Source organism: Pristiophorus japonicus, chromosome 11, assembly GCF_044704955.1.
Source record: "Pristiophorus japonicus isolate sPriJap1 chromosome 11, sPriJap1.hap1, whole genome shotgun sequence".
NCBI classification, from domain to species: Eukaryota; Metazoa; Chordata; class Chondrichthyes; family Pristiophoridae; genus Pristiophorus; species Pristiophorus japonicus.
The window spans coordinates 148989410-149014700 of NC_091987.1; the positions used below are offsets into that span (position 1 = coordinate 148989410).

A 25291-nucleotide genomic window follows, 5' to 3' on the forward strand; every position below is an offset into this window, starting at 1 on the left:
TGCGATGAAGTAGGGTGGGAGGAGGCTCGAGTGGAGCTGATGATGTTCCCGATGTTGGGGAAGTCCAGAACCAGGGGACATAGTCTAAGGATAAGGGGTAAGCCATTTAGGATTGAGATGAGGAGAAACTTCTTCACTCAGAGAGTTGTTAACCTGTGGAATTACCTACCGCAGAGTTGTTGATGCCAGTTCATTGGATATATTCAAGAGGGAGTTAGATATGGCCCTTACGGCTAAAGGGATCAAGGGGTATGGAGAGAAAGGAGGAAAGGGGTACTGAGGTGAATGATCAGCCATGATCTTATTGAATGGTGGTGCAGGCTCGAAGGGCCAAATGGCCTACTCCTGCACCTATTTTCTATGTTCTATGTTTCTATGAAACTCCAGCATGAACTAGTTAGGCCAAATGGACTATTTCTTTGCAGTAAATTCTATGGCCTAGAAATTCGTGAACGCCACAAAAGCTGCCGGTGCCACCACGAGCTGGTGTTAACGGCCATCAAGAAAGGTAGAGCGAGCAGGAATAAGGAACTGTCGCTGCAGGTGAAGTAACATTAGCACAGCGCTAAAGTCACTTCTCAAGGGCAATTAAGGATGGGCAATAAATGCCGGCCTTGCCAGCGACGCCCATATCCCAGGAACGAATAACAAAAATCCTGGCGAGGTGCCCGGGGAATGGAGAAAAGCAGATGCCATTCTTTTTAAAGGTAGCAAAAGGAGGACAGACGCACCAACATTAGTGTCCTCGACCAGGCCAACATCCCCAGCATTGAAGCACTGACCACACTTGATCAGCTCCACTGAGTCGGCCACATTGTCCACATGCCAGACATGAGACTCCCAAAGCAAGTGCTTTAGTCGGAATTCCTTCACGGCAAACGAGCCAAAGGTGGGCAGAGGTAACGTTACAGGGACACCCTCAAAGCCTCCCTGATAAAGTGCGACATCTCCACTGACACCTGGGAGTCCCTGGCCGAAAATCCAGGAGTGCACTGAGCACCTCAAGTCTCATCGCCGAGAGCTTGTAGAAATCAAGCACAGGCAGCGGTAAGAGCGTGCAGCAAACCAGTTCCACCCACCACTTCCCTCAACGACTATCTGTCCCACCTGTGACAGAGACTGTGGTTCTTGTATTGGACTGTTCAGTCACCTAAGAACTCATTTTAAGAGTGGAAGCAAGTCTTCCTCAATTCCGAGGGACTGCTTATGATGATGATTAGCAAAATATACTGGATTTAAAAAAATGAGCTCTCTTTGGTCACTGGTATAACTATCTGCTTAAGTATTAGGCAGTGGAGTCCACAGGAAGAACGGACATCACATTCAACCAAGGGCCACACCCTCTCCTAGAACAGTCCTCAGGATATACCCTTCCTACTTTATTTATCTCTCCAATCCTGACAGCATGTTGAAGGCAGTGACTGGTAAACTCTCCAGGCTCCTCCCTCCCAGCAGACAGGCGGTTGTGTGTGTGAGAGCGGTCGGTGGCTCCCAGCACCAGCACCAGTCCCGAACATGTCCAACAGCAGGAGAGTCCACGAGAGTCGGTTCAACAGGGCGGCTCCGTCCCCGGGACTGGCCGGGCAAGCGGCGGAACCGGGAACCGAGGAGAGCTCGGGACCAGGAGAGCAGGAGCTGGGAGCGGGTCAGGAGGCAGCGGATCGCGGACAGCCTCAGTAGTAAGGAACCCTCACTTTCAGCAGATGCTGACTGGGCTCAGGGGGCGGCAGGGGCACCTGGTCAACTCTCAGAGTGGCAAAAGGTACAGGTGGACAGGGGCAGTGAGCATTTGTTTATACTGCTGTTTATTGATATTCCTCCTCAGACTATAAATACTTAAATGCAAACGACAAAAATATGCAAAATATCTATAATAATTAGACATCTGTACTGCAGAGATGAAACTTTTTAGATTGAGGGCTGTTTATTATTCCTGCTACGGTTTTTGCAAGTTAGATGCTCAGCGGGGCAAAAATTGACTCAAACTAAACTACGTGCCAGGAAGTCCAGTATCAGTTTCGTTTCCTGTACTGCTGTGTCCCCGTGTGGAATTGAAAGTACTGACAGCAACAAGACTGAGCCCAGCCCCCTGAGCCAGGCCAGCTGTGATTGTGATATGTGTTGGGAAGGGGGAACATCAGACTGCCAAGACAAAGGGACTCGTTTTTCAGGGTTGCCAACTGTAACTGAAGCTATTCTGGGAGATTTCCCCCCCAACATGACGTATTGTCATTAATTCTACTGTTCAACCTCTTCATATCAAGCCATCATTTTATTGTGTGTGGGTGTAAGGAGTGTCATTGATTTAAAAAATATACAGTTATATACCATTAACATATCACCATTATGAATCTTGAATAAGAAATATTGCAAAACTAGATTAGCTCAATAATGTATTTGTTAGCTAACGCTACTATCGATGGAATCATTTTATTTCAAACCGAGATCGGATTTCTACATCTTTACCCATCTTTTGAGTTTGCTAGCTGCAGAGCAACAACAATTAATAGCTTTAAACTTTAAACCTTCATACTCAGATCAGCCATGATCTCATTAAATGGTGGAGCAGGCTCGAGGGCCAAATGGCCGACTCCTGCCTCTATTTCTTATGTTCTTATGTAAATATTTAATGAATTATAATGGAATGTTATGTTTTTAACCTTAAAGCTGGGTCGCCTGTGGAATGTCGTTGCCCTCGACTTCCTTCCTGTTAAAGCTGTATTTCAGCTGGCCTCCTGCTGCTCTCAGAAACTCCGGGCTCTTGTTTCAGAACTACTGAAAATCTGCACAGGATATGTTGAAGTTCAGTCGCACAACGCTATGGTTTCGGTTGGTTTCTGCCAATGCTCCACAGTCGTGCCATTGAACTGAAAACTCTCTCGCGATGGGCATTGCGTACAGGAATGGAAAGTGTGAAAGGGACCTATTTCAACGTTTGGCTGTTTCCACTCTCCGGCATTAGTCTGGAAACCTCCAGCCATCTCAGCTCTATTTTCTGCTCCTTTGAGACAATCAAACTGTTTGAGGGGCGAGAGCAGGGGGTGGGTTATAAGAGGTGGTGAAACAGGGAATACCAGCAGAAAGATGCTCAGGGTCCTAAGTAACAGGAGAAACAAGCTCTCCAAATGACAAGTAAACAACAACTACTGGCGTTTACATCGCACCATTAACGTAGTAAAACGTCGCGAGGCGTTTGACAGGGGCGTCAGCAAAACAACATTTGGCACCGAGCTACCTGAAGAGATATTAAGTCAGCTTGGTCAAAGAGATAGCATTCAAGGAGCAGCTTGATGGTGAAGAGAGAGGCGGAGAGGTTTAGTGAGGGAATTCCAGAACCAAGGGCCCAGGCAGCGGAAAGCGCGGCCAGCAATGGCGGGGCGATGGAGATCGGATAAGGAAGAACTTGCATTTATATAATGCCTTTCACAACTAATGAAGTACTTTTGGAGTGTAGTCACTGTTGTAATGTAGGAAACATGGCAGCCAATTTGTGCACAGCAAGCTCCCACAAGCAGCAGTGCGATAATGACCAGATAATCTGTTTTAGAGATGTTAGTTCAGGACATCGGGAAGAATGTCCCTGCTCTTCTTCGAAATAGTGCCACGGGATCTTTTACGTCCACCTGAGAGAGCAGACAGGGCCTCGGTTTAATGTCTCTCCGAAAGACGGCACCTCTGATAGTGCAGCGCTTCCTCAGCACTGCACTGGAGTGTCAGCCTAGATTTATATGCTCAAGTCTCTGGAGTGGGATTTGAACCCACAACCTTCTGACTCCGAGGCAAGTGTGCTGCCCACTGAGCCTAGTGGGAGGGGGGGAAGTATAATTTAAAAAAGGTTGAAAATGGCAAATTGAAAGAGACTAACGTTAATTTGTGTTTATGGTAGAAAATGCGCAAGGGGGGGAAAATTGGAGTACTTTGCGCTCCTGTTAGCCTCCCCCCCGGAGCACAAATAAGTTTTCGCCTGGGTGCAGTGAAAACCGTGCTTCTCACTAAATTGGGCCAGCTGCACCCGGCGATGCTGAGGTCATCAACGTGCGCAGCACCCCGTTACCGCCCCGGAAGATAAATTGGCCCTAGGCCCGCTGGTTGGCCAGGTTTCAGTCAGGAGCCACCTGAAGGAGCGCTAGTTAAAGGCGCCAGGATCGGATAAAGTTTCAGTTGGCCAAAAATGGCAGACTGCACCGATTTAAGGTTGAAGGAGTGTTCTGGCTGTTAAAGATTTGTGACTTTCATTGAGAGCAGATTTGAAAGGCCAACATTTATATCGTTTCACGGGTGCTGTGCTGGCACTGGACCTTGTGCTCCACGTCACCGTCGGAGGCAACCGAGGCACAGAAAAAGGCATTAAAATGTGACCTGAGGGAGGAGGCCCATCATCATCATAGGCAGTCCCTCGGAATCGAGGAAGACTTGCTTCCACTCTTAGAATGAGTTCTTAGGTGGCTGAACAGTCCAGTACGAGAGCACAGTCCCCCCTGCCACAGGTGGGACAGACAGTCGTTGAGGGTAAGGGAGGGTGGGGCAGGTTTGCTGCACACTCTTTCCGCTGCCTGCGCTTGTTTTCTGCATGCTCTCGGCGATGAGACTCGAGGCGTTCGGCACCCTCCCGGATGCACTTCCTCCACTTAGGGCGGTCTTTGGCCAGGGACTCCCAGGTGTCGGTGGGGATGTTGCACTTTAATGTAGATAAATGTGAGTTTATCCACTTTGGTGGCAAAAACATGAAGGCAGAATATTATCTGAATGGCGGCAGATTAGGAAAAGGGGAGGTGCAACGAGACCTGGGTGTCATGGTTCATCAGTCATTGAAAGTTGGCATGCAGGTACAGCAGAGGGTGAAGAAGGCAAATGGCCTTCATAGCTAGGTGATTCGAGTGTAGGAGCAGGGAGGTCTTACTGCAGTTGTACAGGGCCTTGGTGAGGCCTCACCTGGAATATTGTGTTCAGTTTTGGTCTCCTAATCTGAGGAAGGATGTTCTTGCTATTGAGGGATGCAGCAAAAGTTCACCAGACTGATTCCCGGGATGGCAGGACTGACATATGAGGAGAGACTGGATCGACTGGGCCTGTATTCACTGGTGTTTAGAAGGATGAGAGGGGATCTCATAGAAACATATAAAATTCTGACGGGTCTGGACAGGTTAGATGCAGGAAGAATGTTCCTGATGTTGGGGAAGTCCAGAACCAGTGGTCACAGTCTAAGGATAAGGGGTAAGCCATTTAGGATGGAGATGAGGAGAAACTTCTTCACTCAGAGAGTTGTTAACCTGTGGAATTCTCTACCGCAGAGAGTTGCTGATGCCAGTTCGTTGGATATATTCAAGAGGGAGTTAGATATGGCCCTTACGGCTAAAGGGATCAGTGGGTATGGAGAGAAAGCAGAAAAGGGGTACTGAGGTGAATGATTGGCCATGATCTTATTGAATGGTGGTGCAGGCTCGAAGGGCCGAATGGCCTACTCCTGCACCTATTTTCTATGTTTCTATGTTTATCAGGGAGGCTTTGAGAGTATCCTTGTAACGTTTCCTCTGTCCAGGGCTGTCGACAGGAGACCTTACCCTCCCAGGGTATTCCGGCAGCAGTTCTCCAATATCAGTTTCACTGAGGAACCGTGTGTTTGAAGGCTGCGCTTCAGCAAGGACGTGGTCACAAAGCTCTGCCACCGCCTGCCTGCAACCAGACCTCGAGCCTCAGAGCAGGGTGAGGATGGCTCTCTCAAGGTCACCATCACGCTCAATTTCTACAGCAATGGATCCTTCCAGGGAGCGACAGGAGACATCTCCCAGTTTGGCATCCATTGCTCCATCCGCGACGTCACAGATGCTTGGTACAGAGGGAGGAGGGAATACATTTCCTTCACCATGACCAGAGAGAAGCAGCATGAGGGTGGCATGTGGCTTTGTCAGGATAGCGGGCTTTCCCATGGTGCAGGGCACCATTGACTGCACCCACGTCACTTTGCGAGCACCGCATCATAATCCTGAGGTATTCTGTAACCGCAAAGGCTACCACTCACTGAATGTGCAGTTGGTGTGTGACCACACACGCTGAATCCTCACCGTCAATGCCTGCTATCCTGGCAGCAGCCACAATGCCTTCATCCTGCGCCAGACCGGTGTGCCAGCTCTCTTCCAGCCCCCACATCAAGCTCGCGGCTGGCTGCTGGGAGACGAGCAAATTCCGCTCTCCACCTGACTCGTAACTCCCCTCCGCAACCCCAACACTCCTGCCCAGCACTCGTACAATGAGAGCCATGCTGCCACCAGGAACATCATTTTGATACTGTCTACCTTCCCTGCTCCAAACCTGCCCCCTGCCCTCACCTTAACACGAGTCTTGTGGTATTTATGCTTTCAGATGAGCAATGATTCGGGTCGCCCCCTGAAGCAGCGCCAGGCAATGCTCGGGTTGTAGGATGCTCGTGGGGTGCCAGTTAAAGGGGAGGTGGCACTCGCACAAAAAAAACTCGGTCAACTTTACCGGATGCGGCCCATTGAATCGTGGAATGCGGGGTCCGTGCCGCGATCGTAGAGCCTGGTACTCCGCTTGAGTGCTGGGCTGATGTCACCGCACCCCACTCCCTGGTGGTCCAGGTAGAGACATGCAGGGTCTGCAGCTTGGCCCTCCCCTTTAATGAGGTAGTGGATCCCTTCTACGCGGCAGTGCTACGTGTCACAGCGTGTCGGGCTGCTGCCCCGCTCCTTTCGCTTCTACCCCATTATTTTGCACTCCACTTGCTCTCGGGGGGCGGTAACCCCAATATCGCCGCCAGGCTGAGACTTCCACGTCTGGAGCAGGAAGTCCCGCCTCAAGGCTGATACCGCCCACAAATGAGGTGGTAACGCTATTTCCCGCCCCCCACATAGACTCACATAATCATGGCCTAAAAATCCCCGGTCGGCTGCTTCCCATGGGCGATCGGTTAAAAAAGATGGGCACTTACCTTATCCTGCTGTGCCCACGCGAGCTCCCGGTCCTGAGGCCTCCACTGACTGCGCGTCGCAGCGCATGTACATCATGTGCGCAGGGCTGGAGCTGCAGTCACATGGCTCTGGCCAGCCAATCAGGGTAAAAGTATGTTCTCATTCATAATAATGGGAAATTGGAGTTCCCATTATTATGATTGAGAAACAGCCCCCAAATCGCTCAAATCCGATAATAAAAAAAATAGAAAAAATACACTACATATTTTTATTAATTTAAATTAAAGTTATTTATGTACAGGTTGAGCGTCCGAAATCCGGGACCGAGCCCGTTGGGTCAAGGTAGGTGGGGTCGGGCAGCCAAGGTAAGGGGGAGAAGTGGGGGGGGAAGCTGGGGCCAGGCAAAGTCGGGCCGGAGCGAGTTTGAGCCGCCGAGGGCCGGGGCGAGGTCAGTCCGCTGAAGGCCAGGGCGAGATCGGGCCACCGAGGGCCGGAGCGAGGTAGGGCCATCGAGGCAGGGGGAGTCCGGATTTCGGAACATTTTCTGGACGACCCCGCCACGAATTGTTCCGGATTCCGGAACATTCCGAATTTTGGAACTCCGGATTTCGGACGCTCAACCAGTATTATAAAAAAAATATTTTGATGATTTTTTAAAAAGTTTTTTAAATTATGGTTTAAAATAAACTTACCGGAATGGGGAGGGTTTTTAAACAATAAAATGTATTTTTTAAATTTTATTTTATTATGTTTTTGTGTATTTTAAAACTCTTACGCCTGTAAAAATAGGCTATACACCTGCTTTTATCAGGCGCAAGAGTTTTCAGGACATCCGTCGGGCAAGATATGGGTAAATACTGCAATCTCGCCCTTGTGAATGTCCTGGCTGTGGGGATACAGAGGATCGATCAAGCTCCAGTTTGACAGATCAGAAAAGCCGGTTTTCAGCGCATGCGCATGCGCACTGAATACCGGCTTTTGCGATGCCTTCCCGGCTCCTTACACACTCCGTACGGACCCGGGGAGGCTGGGATTTCTGTGCCCATGCTGCAAATCAAATATACAGCCTAAAAGATTGCGACATTTTGGCGTAAGTGAGTTACATGCCCAAGTATAATACACCCAAATCTCCTCGGTCTTTTATAACCATCTATTGCTCCCTCTGAACGTATCTCCGCCTATAAAACTGGCCCCACCCTCAGGTTACAGAGCCTCTTACTCAAATTTCCTGCAATTGTACCTTGTTCCGAAACTCTGCTCGGATTATTATATTTTATAGTCTCTTGAACACTTAGTTCAAATTAACTCTATTTATTTGGGAGATCTCAGACAACCATGTGCAGTTTAAAATGAAGTTCCTCATTAGACAAGCAGCTTTCTTAAATAACAGATCCAGGGCACTATACCTCCAAACTAGAGGGTGCTATACATTATATCATTACACCTTTTCTTAACCTGTAATTAACTTCTTATCAATACATGTAGTCAACAACTACAAGTTGAACTAACAACAACAAAACTTTGTCTTATTGATTCTTAACCCCAGTGTCCATGATTTCTTATTTCTGTATACTGTTCCAGGTACAGGTAACTTTCGATTATCCGTACACGGATCTAACAGAGAACCCACTGCAACGGCACTTTAAAAAACTGTCGCACATGTGAATATCAGCTGACAAAATGAGGGTTGTCACTTCGGCCCCAGTCAGGAACAGATGAAAAACAAAACCTATACTGCAGTCGGTTCTGGTTACTTACAGGGAGGTTAAATCATTGGGGGGAATGCTTGGGATAGATGAAGTTCCGATACACATGATAGTGTCCCGTGTACAGCTGCACCGAGATGGACATTTTGCTATTTTTCTAATCTCAGCACTGGATAACAAGCTGATCCCAACTGCTACAGAAAGCAACGCAAAGCTCCCGTCCAAACTACAGTACTAATTTTTGGTCTTCAACGCGGTCTTACAGCCCTGGATGCAATGAATTATTTATTGAATGTTCACACTCCAGAGAGTTTAAAAATATCCGCTTCCAACACAATAGGGTTCACCGTGTCCTTGCCAGCGGTTTTACCTTTCCCTCCACGTGAAAGACCGCGGATCAAATTACAGGGGCATTTAAATTACAGTGGCATTTAAAAATAAAACATAACTAACACAGACGATATGAATCCGTTGTCATGTATTTTATTACCTTCAACCTATGATAACATGAACTAAGCCTTTGTGGTTGGTTCTATCACTGTCAAATTTCAGCTCTGAGACGTGCACTCGCCCAAGCGACAAAATCGTTTACCCGGAATAGCCCGATTCCAGAGGGACCCAGATAATCGAGAGTTGCCTGTGTTGTGCGGATTCTGTTGCTTCGCCTCAAACTGGTTGTTTCAGTGGTGTTCTGTGCACTGATCGCTTTAGTCCCTTTATCAGTGCTCTGAGGGGAAATATCAGCAACATATCCCTGTTTTCATTTGTTGTCGTTGAATTGCTGTTTCGTGTGTTAGTTGGTTGTGTTGGCAGCAGATCGTGTGTGGGTGTCACTGAGATCTCTGGAATTTCGATGAATGTCTCAGCGCTCTTTCTCAGATGTTTCCTATTTCGGCGATACTCACGGCCACCTTCTGTAATGACCTGATATGATCAAATGTCGCCTCGTTTCTGAACCTGAGCTTTTTGCTTTCTCGCGTTTGTTTGAGTCTCACTGTTTTTCCTTCCTGCAGTGTAGGAAGTGCTGTAGCAGCTCTGTTGTATTGTGTGCTTGTTTGGCAAGATTCCTTTCTTTGTTGACGATGACGTCGTGTATGATTCTTAGTTTGAGTAGTTTGTTTGCGATTGGGATGTTTGTCTTTGTGCGGTGACCAAGCAAGCGTTGTGCTGGCGAACTATCAAGGCTTTCAGTTGGTGTGTTTCGCCAGATGAGAAGGTTCATGCAGAGGTCACCACAGTCTTTCTTTGTCTTCTTGATTAACCGCTTTGTGAGCGTAACCGCGTTCTCAACCTTTCCGTTGCTTTGTGGATATTCTGGTGAGCTGGTTGTGTGATCGAATTGATATTCTGTGGCAAAGTTTGTGAACTGTTGTGAGTTGAAGGGAGATCCATTGTCGGATTAAACTTTGTCTGGAATACCGTGGTTAGAGAAGTGTTTCTTGAGCTGTTGGATGATGATAGTGGTATCTTTCTTTCCATGCAGATTGTCTAAATTGAAATAGTCCGAGGAGTAGTCCACTGTGCATAAGTAGTCTTTGCCATTGAGTGTGAGTATGTCACAACCAATCTTTTCCCATGGTCTCTGAGGGAGGTTGTGACTTATCAATGGTTCTTTTGGTTGGCTCGATTGATAGGTGTTATATGTTTCACACTTTGAAACATTGGGCCCAAGTTTCCGCCCTCTGTAAAAACGGTGCACCTCCATAAGGTGCGTCGATTTTCTGGAATAAAAAGGGTGCCAGAAACTTACCTTGTGATTCTGCGAGCTCCTCAGGACGCCTTCGGCCTCGGTATGGTGCAGCACAAGGAGTCAGGGGCGGAGCCAGGTCCCGGTGCTGAAAGCAGGGCCAGAGTGTGTGGGCATGTGCACTGTTCCTCGCCCCGAGGCTGCGTGGGAGGGGCCCGAAGCACACCGCCCCGAGCCCTGGCCGAATGGGCTCATAGAAACATAGAAACATAGAAAATAGGTGCAGGAGCAGGTCATTCAGCCCTTCTAGCCTGCACCGCCATTCAATGAGTTCATGGCTGAACATGAAACTTCAGTACCCCCTTCCTGCTTTCTCGCCATAACCCTTGATCCCCCGAGTAGTAAGGACTTCATCTAACTCCCTTTTGAATATATTTAGTGAATTGGCCTCAACTACTTTCTGTGGTAGAGAATTCCACAGGTTCACCACTCTCTGGGTGAAGAAGTTTCTCCTCATCTCGGTCCTAAATGGCTTACCCCTTATCCTCAGACTGTGACCCCTGGTTCTGGACTTCCCCAACATTGGGAACATTCTTCCTGCATCGAACCTGTCTAAACCCGTCAGAATTTTAAACGTTTCCATGAGGTCCCCTCTCATTCTTCTGAACTCCAGTGAATACAAGCCCAGTTGATCCAGTCTTTCTTGATAGGTCAGTCCCGCCATCCCGGGAATCAGTCTGGTGAATCTTCGCTGCACTCCCTCAATAGCAAGAATGTCCTTCCACAAGTTAGGAGACCAAAACTGTACACAATACTCCAGGTGTGGCCTCACCAAGGCCCTGTTCAACTGTAGCAACACCTCCCTGCCCCTGTACTCAAATCCCCTCGCTATGAAGGCCAACATGCCATTTGCTTTCTTAACCGCCTGCTGTACCTGCATGCCAACCTTCAATGACTGATGTACCATGAAACCCAGATCTCGTTGCACCTTCCCTTTTCCTAATCTGTCACCATTCAGATAATAGTCTGTCTCTCTATTTTTACCACCAAAGTGGATAACCTCACATTTATCCACATTATACTTCATCTGCCATGCATTTGCCCACTCACCTAACCTATCCAAGTCACTCTGCAGCCTCATAGCATCCTCCTCGCAGCTCACACTGCCACCCAACTTAGTGTCATCCGCAAATTTGGCCTCCCTCCCTCCCGTTCAGCTCACCTCCCCCCCCCCCCCACCCCTCCCTACCTCCCGTTCAGCTCTCGCTCCCCCCGTTCAGCCATTCCCCCTCCTCTCCCCCCGGCCCAACGTCCTCGGCGCGGCCAGGCGTCATCGTCGTCGGGGCCGGTTCAGCCACCCTCTCCTCCCCTCTCCTCTTCCCCCTCTCCTCTCCCCCTACACTCCTCTCCACCTACACTCCTCTTCCCCCCCCTCCTCTCCCCCCCTCTCCTCTCCCCCTACTCTCCCTACACTCCTCTTCCCCCCTCCTCTCCCCCCCTCTCCTCTCCCCCCCTCTCCTCTCCCCCTACCCTCCTCTCCCTCTACTCTCCTCTCCCCCCTCTCCTCTCCCCCTACTCTCCTCTCCCCCTACTCTCCTCTCCCCCTACTCTCCTCTTCCCCCCCTCCTCTCCCCCCCTCTCCTCTCCCCCTACTCTCCTCTCCCCCTACACTCCTCTTCCCCCCCTCCTCTTCCCCCCTCTCCTCTCCTCTCCCCCTACTCTCCTCTCCCCCTACTCTCCTCTCCCCCTACACTCCTCTTCCCCCCCTCCTCTCCCCCCCTCTCCTCTCCCCCTACTCTCCTCTCCCCCCCTCTCCTCTCCCCCTACTCTCCTCTCCCCCGCCTCCTCTCCCCCTACTCTCCTCTCCCCCTACACTCCTCTTCCCCCCCTCCTCTTCCCCCCTCTCCTCTCCCCCCCTCTCCTCTCCCCCTACTCTCCTCTTCCCCTACTCTCCTCTCCCCTCCTCCTCTCCCCCTACTCTCCTCTCCCCCCCTCCTCTACCCCCCTCCTCTACCCCCCTCTCCTCTCCTCCTCTCCCCCTACTCTCCCTCTTCCCCCCCTCCTCTCGCCCCCCTCTCCTCTCCCCCTTTTCTCTCTCCCTCTCTCCCCCCCCCTCCTCTCCCTCTCCCTCTCCTCTCCCTCTCTCCCCTCCCTCTCCCCTCCCCCTCCTCTCCCTCCCTCTCCCCTCCCCCTCCCCTCCCTCTCTCCCCTCCCCTCCCCCCTCCTTCTCTCCCCTCCCCTCTCCCCCTCCCCCTCCCTCTCCCTCTCTCCCCTCTCCCTCTCTCCTCTCTCCCTCCTCTCCCTCTCTCCCCTCACCACCTCCCTCTCTCCCCCCCTCCTCTTCCTCTCCCCCCTCCTCTCCCTCCCCCCTCCCCTCCCTTCTCCCTCCCCCCTCCCCTCCCTCTCTCCCCTCTCCCTCATCTCCCTCCTCCCCCTCTCTCCCCTCGCCCTCTCTCCCCTCCCCCTCCTCTCCCTCTCTCCCCTCCCCCTCCTCTCTCCCCTCCCCCTCCTCTCCCTCCCCTCCCCCTCTCCCTCTCTCCCCTCCTCTCCCTCTCCCCCCTCCCCCTCCTCTCCCTCTCCCCCCTCCTCTCTCCACTCCCCCTACTCTCTCCCCTCCCCTCCCTCTCTCCCTCCCCCTCCTTTCCCTCTCTCCCCCCTCCTCTCTCCCCTCCCACTCCTCTCCCTCTCTCCCCCCGTCCTCTCCCTCTCCCTCTTCCCCCTCCTCTCCCTCTCCCCCCCCTCTCCTCTCCCCCCCCTCTCCTCTCCCCTCCCTCTCTCCCCTCCCCCTCCACTCGCTCTCTCCCCTCCCCTCCCTCTCTCCCCTCTCCCTCTCTCCCCTCCCCCTCTCCCTCTCTCCCCTCCCCTCACCCCTCCCTCTCTCCCCCCCTCCTCCCTCCCTCTCTCCCCCCTCCTATCTCCCCTCCCCCTCCTCTCCCCCTCTCCTCTCTCCCCTCCCCTTCCCTCTTCTCCCTCCATCACCTCTCCCTCACTCCCCTCCCCCTTCCTCCCCCCTCATCCCTTCCCTCCCCCTCCTCTTTCTCCCTCCCCCTCCTCTTTCTCCCTCCCCTCCTCTCCCCCTCCCCTCCTCTCCCCCTCCTTTCCCTCCTCCTCCTCCTCCCTCTGTCCCCTCCTCTTCCCCCTTCCCCTCCCCCTCTCTCCCTCCCCCCTCCTCCTCACCCCCCTGCTCCCCCCCCCCCTCACCCTCTCTGTCAGAAACACAGAGAGACACTGACAGAGAGAGAGAGACATTGAGGGGGGCCACGTACTAGCATGTTGTTGAAGGGCTCTCGGTGCTGCAGTCAGTGAGTAGAAACTTAATTTTTATTTATTGATTGATTTTTTCTTTTTTTTTCTTTTTAATTTTTTAATTTTTTTGATGATTTCTTTATCATTTATTATTGATGATGGCTCTTTATTTGTAAAAGTGAAGTGTTTAATGTTTGTAAACCCCCCCCTTCCCCCCCTCCACCCCCCCCCCCCATCTCTCGTTCCCTGATTTATAAGTGTAGGCAAGGTTTTTCTGAAATACAAAAATCTACACTTACTCCATTCTAAGTTAGTTTGGAGTAAGTTTTCGCTGCCTAAACTTGCAAAATAGGCGTAAGTGGCTGGACACGGCCCCTTTTGAAAAAAAAATCTGTTCTAAAATGAAACTATTCTAACTCACTAGAACTGGAGCAACCTAAATGCCGAGAATTGCAATTTCTAAGATGCTCCATTCTAAACTAGTTGCTCCAAAAAAATAGGAGCAACACAGGCAGAAACTTGAGCCCATAGTCTTTTATGTCACTGTTCAGTCCTGGCCAGTAAACGGATTCTCTGGCACGTCGAAGAGTGCTCTCGATGCCAGTGTGAGCAGCATGAAGTCGTTGACGAATGTCGGATCTTAAGGTTTTTGGTATGACACAGCGATAGCCTTTGAAGACTATGCCATCCTGTGTTGTGAGTTCGTCACGAACTTTGAAGTATGCATGTGTTTCAGGCTATTCATGTGTTGTTTCTGGTCATCCCGTTGTGATTTGTTGTATGAACGGTTATAGTGTGGAGTCGCTTGCAGTTGCAATCCTTGTTTGGGAGTGGGAGAAAGTCCACCATATGGATGCATTCCATTGCAATTTTTGTCAGTGATCTCTCCACGTTTTTGAGGTATGCGCGCGAGAGGGTGTCTGCTAGGGACATTTCTTTTCCTGGTTGATACTTTATTTCAATGTCATGTGGTTGAGCCAAATGAGCAGACGTTGTAGCCGCTGCAGATAACAGCTTGCGTCGTATGGCAATCAAAGGCTTATGGTCTATCCATAGCGTGATCTTGTGACCATATACATATTGATGGTTTCATTCCATTCCGAAGACTTGAGTGAACAGCTCCTTTTCGATTTGAGTGTAGCGTGTTTATGCTGGAGTAAGCGCTCGGCTCGCGTATGCAATTGGTTGCTTGTGTTGCAGAAGGACGAACCCAAGACCCTTGCTCGAAACATCTCCTTGACCTTCGGTTGCAAGTTTGTGGTCAAAGTACCTGAGCACAGGAGAATCTGTCAAGCGTTGTTTGATAGCTTGAAATGCTTTGTCTTGTTCTTCAGTCCATTTCCAGACCATGTCTTTATGAGTAAGCCATCACTGAGGCTCGCTGAGGTCTGAAAGATTTGGCAAGAATTTTGCAAGGTACTTTGGCATGCCGACAAATCATTGTACACCTGCGACATCCTGCGGTTTCTGCATTTCGTTGATTGCGACCACTTTGCTTGGGTCAGCTTTGAGTCCATCACGAGACAGTATGTGTCCCAGTTAGCCTAACATCTGTGGTTGGAAAAATGTTGGAGTCCATTATTAAAGAAGCAGTAGCAGCACATTTGGAAAAGCAAAATTCGGTCAGGCAGGACATTTGGAAAAGCAAAATTCGGTCAGGCAGAGTCAGCATGGATTTATGAAGGGAAATCATGTTTGACAAATTTGCTGGAGTTCTTTGAGGATGTAACGAACAGGGTGGATAAAGGGGAATCAGTGGATGTGGTGTATTTGGACTTCCAGAAGGCATTTGACAAGGTGCCACATAAAAGGTTACTGCACAAGATAAAAGTTTATGGGGTTGGGAGGTAATATATTAGCATGGATAGAAGATTGGCTACCTAACAGAGAACAGAGAGTCAGATAAATGGTTCATTCTCTGGTTGGCAACCAGTAAGTAGTGGGGTGCCGCAGGGATCAGTGCTGGGACCCCAACTATTTACAGCCTATATTAATGACTTGGAAGAAGGGACTGAGTGTAACGTAGCCAAGTTTGCTGATGATACAAAGATGGGAGGAAAAGCAACGTGTGAGGAGGACACAAAAAATCTGCAGAAGGACATAGACAGGCTAAGTGAGTGGAGAAAAATTTGGCAGATGGAGTATAATGTTGGAAAGTGTGAGGTCATGCACTTTGACAGAAAAAAATCAAAGAGCAAGTTGTTATTTAAATGGAGAAAGATTGCAAAGTGCCGCAGTACAGCGGGACCTGGGTGTACTTGTGCATGAAACACAAAAGGATAGTATTCAGGTACAGCAAGTGATCAGGAAGACCAATAGTATCTTGGCCTTTATTGCAAAGGAGATGGAGTATAAAAACAGGGAATTTTTGCTACATCTATACAAGGTACTGGTGAGGCCACACCTGGAATACTGCGTGCAGTTTTGGTTTCCATATTTACGAAAGGATATACTTGCTTTGGAGGCAGTTCAGAGAAGGTTCACTCGGTTGATTCCCGGGATGAGGGGTTTGACTTATGAGGAAAGGTTGAGTAGGTTGGGCCTCTACTCATTGGAATTCAGAAAAATGAGAGGTAATCTTATCGAAACGTATAAGATTATGAGGGGGCTTGACAAAGTGGATGCAGAGAGGATGTTTCCACTAATGGGGGAGACTAGCACTAGAGGGCATGATCTTAGAATAAGGGGCTGCCCATTTAAAACAGAGATGAAGAGAAATTTCTTCTCTGAGGTTTGTAAATCTGTGGAATTCTCTTCCTCAGAGAGCTCTGGAAGCTGGGACATTGAATAACTTTAAGACAGAAATAGACAGTTTCTTAAACAATAAGAGGATAAGGGGTTATGGAGAGCGGGTGGGGAAGTGGAGCTGAGTCCATGATCAGATCAGCCATGATCTTATTGAATGTCGGAGCAGGCTCGAGGGGCCGTATGGTCTACTCCTGCTCCTATTTCTTATGTTCTTATGTCCCATGTATTTCACTTGAGCTCTTTTATTCAAACTTATCGAAGCTTAGTTTGATGTTTCGCTCTCTGCATGTCTGCATGAATTTGCGTAAGTTTGCATCATGATTGTAATTGGCCTCTTTAAGGGCTAGAAATTCCCCAGCCTGTCGTTATTTAATAAATAACGACAAAATAGTGAATAAAAAGTAACACAAATTACGTCATTTTTTAAGCGGGCGAATTTGGCCATAAAATACGCCTGTTCTTAAAAAACGGCGTTGTATGCGATTCGCGTTAAAAACTACAATTTCGCCAACTTTAGCTCGAGGCCGATCAACACGAAAAATACAGGCCTGGGAGGGGAGAAAACACAAAACAAATTGTAAAAAATCAAAAAGCACAAAACATTTAATTAACTAAGTCATCGCTGCAAAAGAATTAAAAAAACATTTTTTTGCGGGTCTTCCTACTTACCATCGTTTCTGAGGCTGCAACGCCTGCTTTTCTTGTGCATTTTTTTTCTTCTAATTTCAGGCTGTCCATTTTCTGCCACACTGTCCATCTATTGTTTGCAACAAGCAACCGTGTGTGCGGCGAGTGTTCCAATCCCCATAGGCAATGCTGAGCCACGCTGCCAGCACTGACTAATCGGTGTACTGCCGTGCTGTTCAACTCCTGCCCAGCGTCGTTGCATCATTCCCCCGAGATTTCCCTGTTGAATCGCGAGTGATATATTTTCGGTAAACATCGAGTGCCTCGCGATTAATCTGCAAGAGTTGGCATCACTGCAACTGTGGGGGGGGGGAATATCAAAATTTGCTCGTGGCACCAAATTGGACTTGACGGGTTGTGAGTGAGGTCATGAAAGAAAACAGGAGAGTGCGGGAAGGTTAGTTAGTAAAGTACGCAGGTCGGTGGCAGAGGCAGTTCACTGTAGAAAAGTGTGAAGTAATCCCTTTTGGAAGTGAGACTAGGGAAAGGAAACACACCTTATAAATGACAAGGGGCTGGATTTTTGGATTTTGGGGCATTAATCGCAACTGGGCATTAAAGTTAGTGCCTGAAAATAGTTTGCACCTCCGACTGCAAATTTCGGTAAAAATGTGGAGGAGCGTTGGCATTAAGTCAGGCATTACACAACGGACTTTGTGCGCCGAGCCGAAACTTGCGGTGGTAAGGAAGTTACATTGCTGTTTAGTGCCCTGCAACATAACATTGTATATTGTATGGTTTTATTTAAGTGTGGGGAGTTGTTGTTACTCTGTTGCAGTAAAATTTATGATTCGGCATTTGCCATTGGTGTCTTGTGCATCTTGCAGGCTGGGACTGCACTGATTTCCGGGCCGGGCCGCTGCACGCTGCTCCCTCCAGTGGCTCCGGCCTGCTGATGATCTTGCAGGAGCAGAGTGCGGCGGCCCGGCCCGGAAATCAACACAGTCCCAGCCTGCACGACCATCAGCAGGCCGGGGCCTTTGGAGGGAGCAGCGTGCGGTGGCATACCACTGCAGGGAGCAGCGCGTGCTGCTGCAGGAGGGCAACGGCTATGATGCCAGGTCGCTGGTTTCAGGCATCTTCCACCCTTTACGATGTAGTTCGGGATCTGGAATATTAGGTCCTTCATTGAAACACCTGTGAACTCACCCCTTTTTGGCGTGAAGCAAGTCATCCTCGCTTCGAGGGACTGCCTATGATGATGATGATGATGATGATGATGATGATGACTCGTGCATCATTCCAACGTTCACTGGAGAGGTGCCTTTATGGGGACACATAGCGTGTCCATATTAGCTCCATCCCTCAGTTTCCTCGATTTAGGAGCTGGTCTATTACGAGCTGGCAACGTGCGAGTGTTGGTCCGGCAGCATCTCCACGCTACCTCCCCCGTGGATGGTGTGCTATCCAATGGGGGACTCACCAGGCTCGTCTTCATCATCCTCCTTCTCCTGAGGTGGGCCTGCAATCCCCATTGGCAATGTCTGGCCCCTCATGATGGCCAGGCTGTACAACATGCAGCACACCACAATGAATTTGGAAACCTGTTGAGGGGAGTATTGAAGGCTGCCTCCAGAGCGGTGCAGGCATGGGTCTGTCTGTAGGAGATGGCATATCTTTGTCACCACTTCCTTTCGGAAGCGCAGCCTTTTTGCACACTGCTCCTCCGAGAGCTGGAGGTCTGAGCGTTGGTGCCTGTAAACCCACGTGGGGGGGTAAGCCCTCCTTCCCGGATGTCTTCGACCTTTCATCATCCGTGGGCCGACATTCTTGGCCTTTATAACTATAACTTCTTTTACATTCTTCTTGTAATGCAATGCACAATACCTGTGCACCTGTGCACAATACACAAACTTGACTCATGTCTGTCCAAGTTCAACATTACTCCACTGTTGTATTCCATCCCTATAGAAACAAAAAAAATAAGGATTCCATTTGCCTCTAGCATGACACCTCCTGGCAATAGCATGGAGCATGATACGCTGGCAAACTAGTAATGCCTCCATTAAATTCTCTCACTGAAGTTGTAAGGGTACTGTAATGCAGGTAAAAGTGAAGTTTACAAGTTGGAGCCTCACACAGCACGATGTGTGCAATCATTGTAGTCAGTATGATCTGTGATGTAGGATCCTCATTCCTCCATTTAGAAATGCTGCCAATACCGCCACCACACCCTGGGACCGCCTGTTTTTTTTTTAGGCGTTTTCTAGGGTGGGCGCTAAAGGCGGCGTTATGTCCAAATGTCCCATCCGGGACGTTAGCATAGCGTTGCACGACAATTGACGTCGTCATCACGCTAAAAACGGAAGGCGGGGCGGTAAGTTTTTGCGCCGTTGCAAACCAATAGCCGAATCTTCCGTCCGCGCAGTAAATCCTGGACGCCCGGCATAACTCCCATAAACAGCATTTAACGCCCCGCCGGGGCACTAACCGGGGTGCAAATGAACCGAAAAGCCAGCCCAAGATTTTGAATGGATTAGAGGTGCAGGTGGACTTTGCTGTTTGTAAGTACACAGATCATTAAAGGTAACAACACAATTACATAAGGCCATAAAAAAGGCAAATGGAATCCTTGTTTTTTTTGTTAAGTGGAGTAATGTTGAACTTGGACTGACCATGAGTCAAGCTGTAGTTTGTGTATTGTGCACAGGTTCCGGCATTGCATTACAAGAAGAATGGAAAAGCAATGGATAAAATACAGTGTGGATTCATTGGCAAATTGCCAGACAGGAGAGGTTAAAGTTATAAAAATAGATCTGGGAAGTTCGGGCTTTTATCACCAGAGCTGAGATAGTGAAGGAATGCCTTGATAAAGGTCTTCGTGATTATGAAGGGTTATATACGATGAGGGAATCAGCGATAAGTACAAAGCAATACAAACATATCGATGGGCTGGATTTTCCGGTGCTGGCTGCCTCTGTTTTCACCCCGGAGGGGCAGCAATGTCGGCGGTGAGCTCTCCGGGCGGGCGGCCAGCTTCCAGCGCCCGCCGGGGTTTTCGGTGCTGGGCTCGGCGGGGCGTGGAGCATTACCGCCTGAAGAGGCGAGCTGGTGTGCAACGTCCCTGGTTTCAACACCGGCTCGATTTTTGCCACCTGCCCGACCCGTAGCGCCCCGCAGCGCCCCTTGCTGGGACTGCCTGTGAAAGCGGGCAGTCTGACCTACACAGGCTGCAGTAAGGTCAGTAAAGTCTACCTCAGGACAGTGTGATTGGTTTTTGTTTTATTTTTTTTGCGATTTATGTTGTGGTGGCACGAGTTATTTATTGGGAATGTTGATGTTTTTTTCAGGTTTTTTTCTCCCCAGGCATCTCTCAGAGCGCTCCTGGGCTGGCTATTTAGCTCGGGATTTTCGCAGACTCAGCCGGCCTAGCGCCCTGAGAGAGGTGTACAACGCCTCCCTTAGTGCCCCGCCCCACACTCAGGGCCCAGCTGCCCAATTTTGCTGACTGAGGCGCAAACTGTTTCAGGTGGTATCAGGACCGCCCTGCTATCATTAAATCCCCAAAATCCTAAAAGCCAAAAATCCAGCCCGTTGTATCAGTTTGAAAAACTGCAGTGCCGAAATTCACCCCCAGCGGAAACAGATCACACCTACTGTTTTTCCAGTGTTTCCACCGCCTCGGTAGATGCGGTGGCCTCTTGCGCGAAATTCAGCTCTCTGCCTTTTATTTTCGAGCGGGGCGGACGTCGGTCATAATGGGGGCGGAAGTGGGGGCAGGCGGAATGTCCGCCACTGTCAGTCATCAGCGTGGCACTGATGATGTCATGACGCTGACGTGTCACCATGTCTCTCCCCTTCACTTATAAAGGAAGGCCGCTGCGAGTACTGCGATCATTTGAGTTAGATCCACCGGGCCACCAGGGCAGGTTTCTGCCGACCCAGCGGCCTGGTACCCAAAAGGGGGTGCCAGGCTGCCTGTTGGCGGCCTGTCCAAAACCGGGGGCATACTGTCGGGCCGATCAGGCAGTCGGCCGATTAAAAAAAATAAGATGGCGGCGGCGGCAGTGCACGCTCCCTTTTAATGGCGGCGGCCACCGCCATTTTATACACACTGCAAACACAGTGCACCAACCAAAAAAATTGCTGGGGGCACCACGCGGTAGCCACGAGATTTTTTTTAGGTGCCAACACCAACACAGGCTTGATGGGTTGAATGTGTTGTTTCGACACTGTCATTGGCTAACGTCCTATGATTCTATGTAGTGCTCGCCAATAGCAGAACTGCTAGAATTTTTATAATTCAGGTGCAACAATCTGCATACTGTTTGGAAGGGAATAGATTCTGAGCAGCTGGGGCAATGGGAAAAGCAGGTCAAAGGTGAGATGTGATGTAAGATCCGATTATAATAATGACAGACAGGAAAATGCCTACTGGTCCATCCAGGAAATCTCAGCAGGTCAGGCAGTCTCTGTGGAGAGGAAGCAGAGTTAATGTTTCGGGTCGATGACCCTTCGTCAGAACTGAAACGTTAACTCTGCTTCCTCTCCACAGATGTTGCCTGACTTGCTGAGATTTCCAGCATTTTCTGTTTTTATTCCAGATTCCAGCATCCGCAGTTCCGGACTCCTGGTGCGTCAGTTGTGGATGGACTCCCTGCCAGAGGAGCTCAGGCCTTTTGCCTGGTGCACGACTCATCTCCTCTATCTGGGAGTCTACCTTAGCCCTGACGAGGAAGCCTGGCTGTCAAAGTGGCAGGAGCTGGAGGCCAAGGTCGCCGCTTGCCTAGGGCACTGGACAGGACTGCTCCGAGTGCTGTCCTACAGGGGTCGAGCGCTGGTGGCCAGCTATGCTGTGGTACCGGTTGGTCACTTTGACCCCTCCCCCTGCGTTTGTCGCTAAGCTACAGAAGAAGCTGGTGGACTTCTTCTGGAACAACAGGAAGCACTGGGTCTCTGCGGCGGTCTTGACTCTCCCGCTTAGGGAGGGTGGTCAGTCGTTGGTGTGCGTCAGCACCCAGCATGCAACATTCTGTCTTCAGACCCTGCAGAGATACCTCTACATCGAGCCCCCTCCTAGGTGGTGTGCGCTGGCGATGTATTTCTACCGCCAGCAGTACAGCCTCAATTATGACACGCAGCTCCTGTTTGTGAGCCTGGGGGGCGTCAGGACCGCCATGCAGGGGCTGCCTGTCTTTTACCAGGCACTCATCAGGGTCTGGAACAGAATCGCCACCAAGCGCAGCTCTCCCGTCTGGAGTAGCGGCTGTCCTGTAGGAGCCGCTGCTCAGGAATCCGTACCTCCACGACCGCGGTTTTAGGTAGCAGGTGGACGAGAGGGCTGTGGCTGGCGAGGTGACCAGGGTCAGGGACCTGCTCGATGGCGGAGGAACGGGCTGGATGGCATCAGACGTGCTGGCACAGCGCCTAAACTGGGCCGACTTCTGCGCGGCCGATGCCATCGAGTCGCTAAAAACAGCGCTGGGCCCTGACTCCGTTAGGTGGGTCGAGGAGGCTCAAGCACATGGAGAGATCCCGTCCGAACTGACCCCCGTCCAGACGGAATTCCTCATCGGCGCCAAGCTCCAAAACCTCCCTCGGGAGCCGGCGCCTCACAACTTGAGCCGCCTCGGGGAAATCCCCTCCGTGCCTTTCAGTTCCGCGCGGAGGGGTTTCCTGTACAGGCTGCTCCTGCACACTCTCAACCTTGTCATCCTCGTCTGCCGTCCGGACACGCCATGGCGCACCATCTTGCCGTAAGGAGGAGGCGAGGGTCCCCGATGGAGTGCACTCTATGCGGGAGTCCTCCCAATATTTATCGGGGACTTGGCCTGGAGGTTGGTGTACGGAGCAATCCCGTACAACAAATTTTTAAGTCGGTTCACGGGCTCCCAGGCCGCCTGCAATTTCTGCGGTCTGGAAGAGTCCGTGTTCCACGTTTTTATCGAATGTACGAAGTTGCAGCTCTTGTTCCATTATTTAAAGGGGCTGCTCCTCAATTTCTGGTTGCACTTCAGTCCCACACTCCTGATCTTTGGGCACCCTGTGCGGAGGGGAGCGGGTAGGTCCGAGGGCCTCCTTGTAGGACTGCTCCTGGGCACGGCCAAGGGTGCCATCAGCCAGTCCAGGCAGCGGGGGGGTCGTTCAGCCCGACTGCCTGCCTCTCTTCCGCGCTTACATCCGAGCTAGGGTGTCCTTGGAGATGGAGCACGCGGTGTCCACCGGTACGCTCGTAGCCTTCCGCGAGAGGTGGGCGCCGGAGGGACTGGAGTGCATTATCACCCCCGGCAAACAAATTTTAAGTTAATTTTATATGTTTTAAAGTTCAATTTGTTTTTATTGCCGGGTTTTAATATCCCCCTCCCCTTTTATAGGGGGCACTTGTATATATTTCTGTTTTAGTGCCAAAAAAAACCCCACTTAAAAAAAAAAGGCACTTGAAAAATGTTTGGCGTGTCCCCCCCTTTAATCAGGGGGTACTTGATTAATTGGTTAATTTGATTACAACCAACCAAAAGAGTTGGAAGGGAATGGATTCTGAGCAGCTGGGGCAATGGGAAAAGCAGGTCAAAGGTGAGATGTGATGTAAGATACGATTATAATAATGACAGACAGGAAAATGCCTACTGGTCCATCCAGGAAATCTCAGCAGGTCAGGCAGTCTCTGTGGAGAGGAAGCAGAGTTAATGTTTCGGGTCGATGACCCTTCGTCAGAACTGAAACGTTAACTCTGCTTCCTCTCCACAGATGTTGCCTGACATGCTGAGATCTCCAGCATTTTCTGTTTTTGTTCCAGATTCCAGCATTCCGCAGTTCCGGACTCCTGGTGCGTCAGTGGCGGGTGGACTCCCTGCCGGAGGAGCTCAGGCCTTTTGCCTGGAGCACGACCCATCTCCTCTATCTGGGAGTCTACCTTAGCCCCGACGAGGAAGCCTGGCCGGCGAACTGGCAAGAGCTGGAGGCCAAGGTCGCCGCTCGCCTCGGGCGCTGGACAGGACTGCTCCAAATGCTGTCCTAAAGGGGTCGAGACCTAGTCATAAACCAGCTGGTGGCCGCAATGTTGTGGTACAGGCTGGTCACTTTGACCCCTCCCCCTGCGTTTGTCGCCAAGATACAGAAGAAGCTGGTGGACTTCTTCTGGAACAACAGGAAGCACTGGGTCTCTGCTGCGGTTTTGAGTCTCCCGCTCAGGGAGGGCGGTCAGTCGTTGGTGTGCGTCAGCGCCCGGCTCGCGACTTTCCGTCTTCAGACCCTGCAGAGATACCTTTACGTCGAGCCCCCTCCGAGGTGGTGTGCTCTGGCGACGTATTTCTTCCGCCAGCAGTCCAGCTGTTTGTGAGCCTCGGGGGGGGCATCAGGACCGCTATACAGGGGCTGCCTGTCTTTGTTCCAGACCCTGATGAGCTCCTGGTAAGAGTCGCCACCAAGCGCAGCTCTCCCCCGTCTGGAGCCGCTGCTCAGGAATCCGTACCTCCACGACCGCGGTTTTAGGTGGCAGGCAGATGAGAGGGCTGTGACTGGCGAGATGACCAGTGTCAGGGACCTGCTGGATGGCGCCAGACGTGCTGGCACGGCGCCTAAACTGGGCCGACGTCTGGCACGCGGCCAATGCCATCGAGTCGCTAAAAACAGCGCTGGGCCCTGACTCCGTTAAGTGTGTCGAGGAAGCTCAAGCACGTGGGGAGATCCCGTCCGAACTGACCCCCGTCCGGATGGAATTTCTCATCGGCGCCAAGCCCCGAAACCTCCCTCGGGAGCCGGCGCCTCACAACTTGAGCCGCCTCGAGGAAATCCACTCCGTGCCTTTCAGTTCTGCGCGGAGGGGTTTCCTGTACGGGCTGCTCCTACACACTCTCAACCTTGTCATCCTCGTCTGCTGTCCAGACACGCCATGGCGCACCATCTTGCCGTCCGGAGGAGGCGAGGGTCCCCAATGGAGTGCACTCTACGCGGGAGTTCTCCCACTATTTATTGGGGACTTGGCCTGGAGGGTGTTACACGGAGCAGTCTCGTGCAACAAGTTTTTAAGTCAGTTCACGGGCTCCCAGGCCGCCTGCAATTTCTGTGGTCTGGAAGAGTCCGTTTTCCATGTTGTTATCAAATGTGCGAGGTTGCAGCCCCTGTTCCATTATTTGAAGGAGCTGCTCCTCAAATTCTGGTTGTACTTCAGTCCCACACTCCTGATCTTTGGGCACCCTGTGCAGAGGGGAGCGGGCAGGTCGGAAGGCCTCCTTGTAGGACTGCTCCTGGGCATGGCCAAGGGGGCCATCAGCCGGTCCAGGCAGCGGGCTGTCGAGAGGGTCGTTCAGCCTGACTGCCTGCCTCTCTTCCGCGGTTACATCCGAGCCAGG

The 25291-nt window shown here is 50.8% G+C and overlaps 1 protein-coding gene across 4 annotated transcripts in view; it reads left to right on the forward strand.

The window, feature by feature from the left end:
- Positions 1–1464: 1464 nt before the first annotated feature.
- The window catches only part of epsti1 (epithelial stromal interaction 1), a 67993-nt gene continuing 44166 nt past the window's right edge, over positions 1465–25291 (forward strand). For 2 of the 4 annotated variants that reach the window (XM_070893086.1, XM_070893087.1), the window contains exon 1: positions 1594–1762. In XM_070893086.1, the coding sequence (XP_070749187.1) occupies positions 1704–1762 (59 nt within the window). In that variant the 5' untranslated portion in view covers positions 1594–1703. Of the gene's footprint in view, positions 1763–8007; positions 8017–25291 lie in introns of those variants that run through there. The other 2 variants (XM_070893085.1, XM_070893088.1) reach the window with 2 other exon arrangements.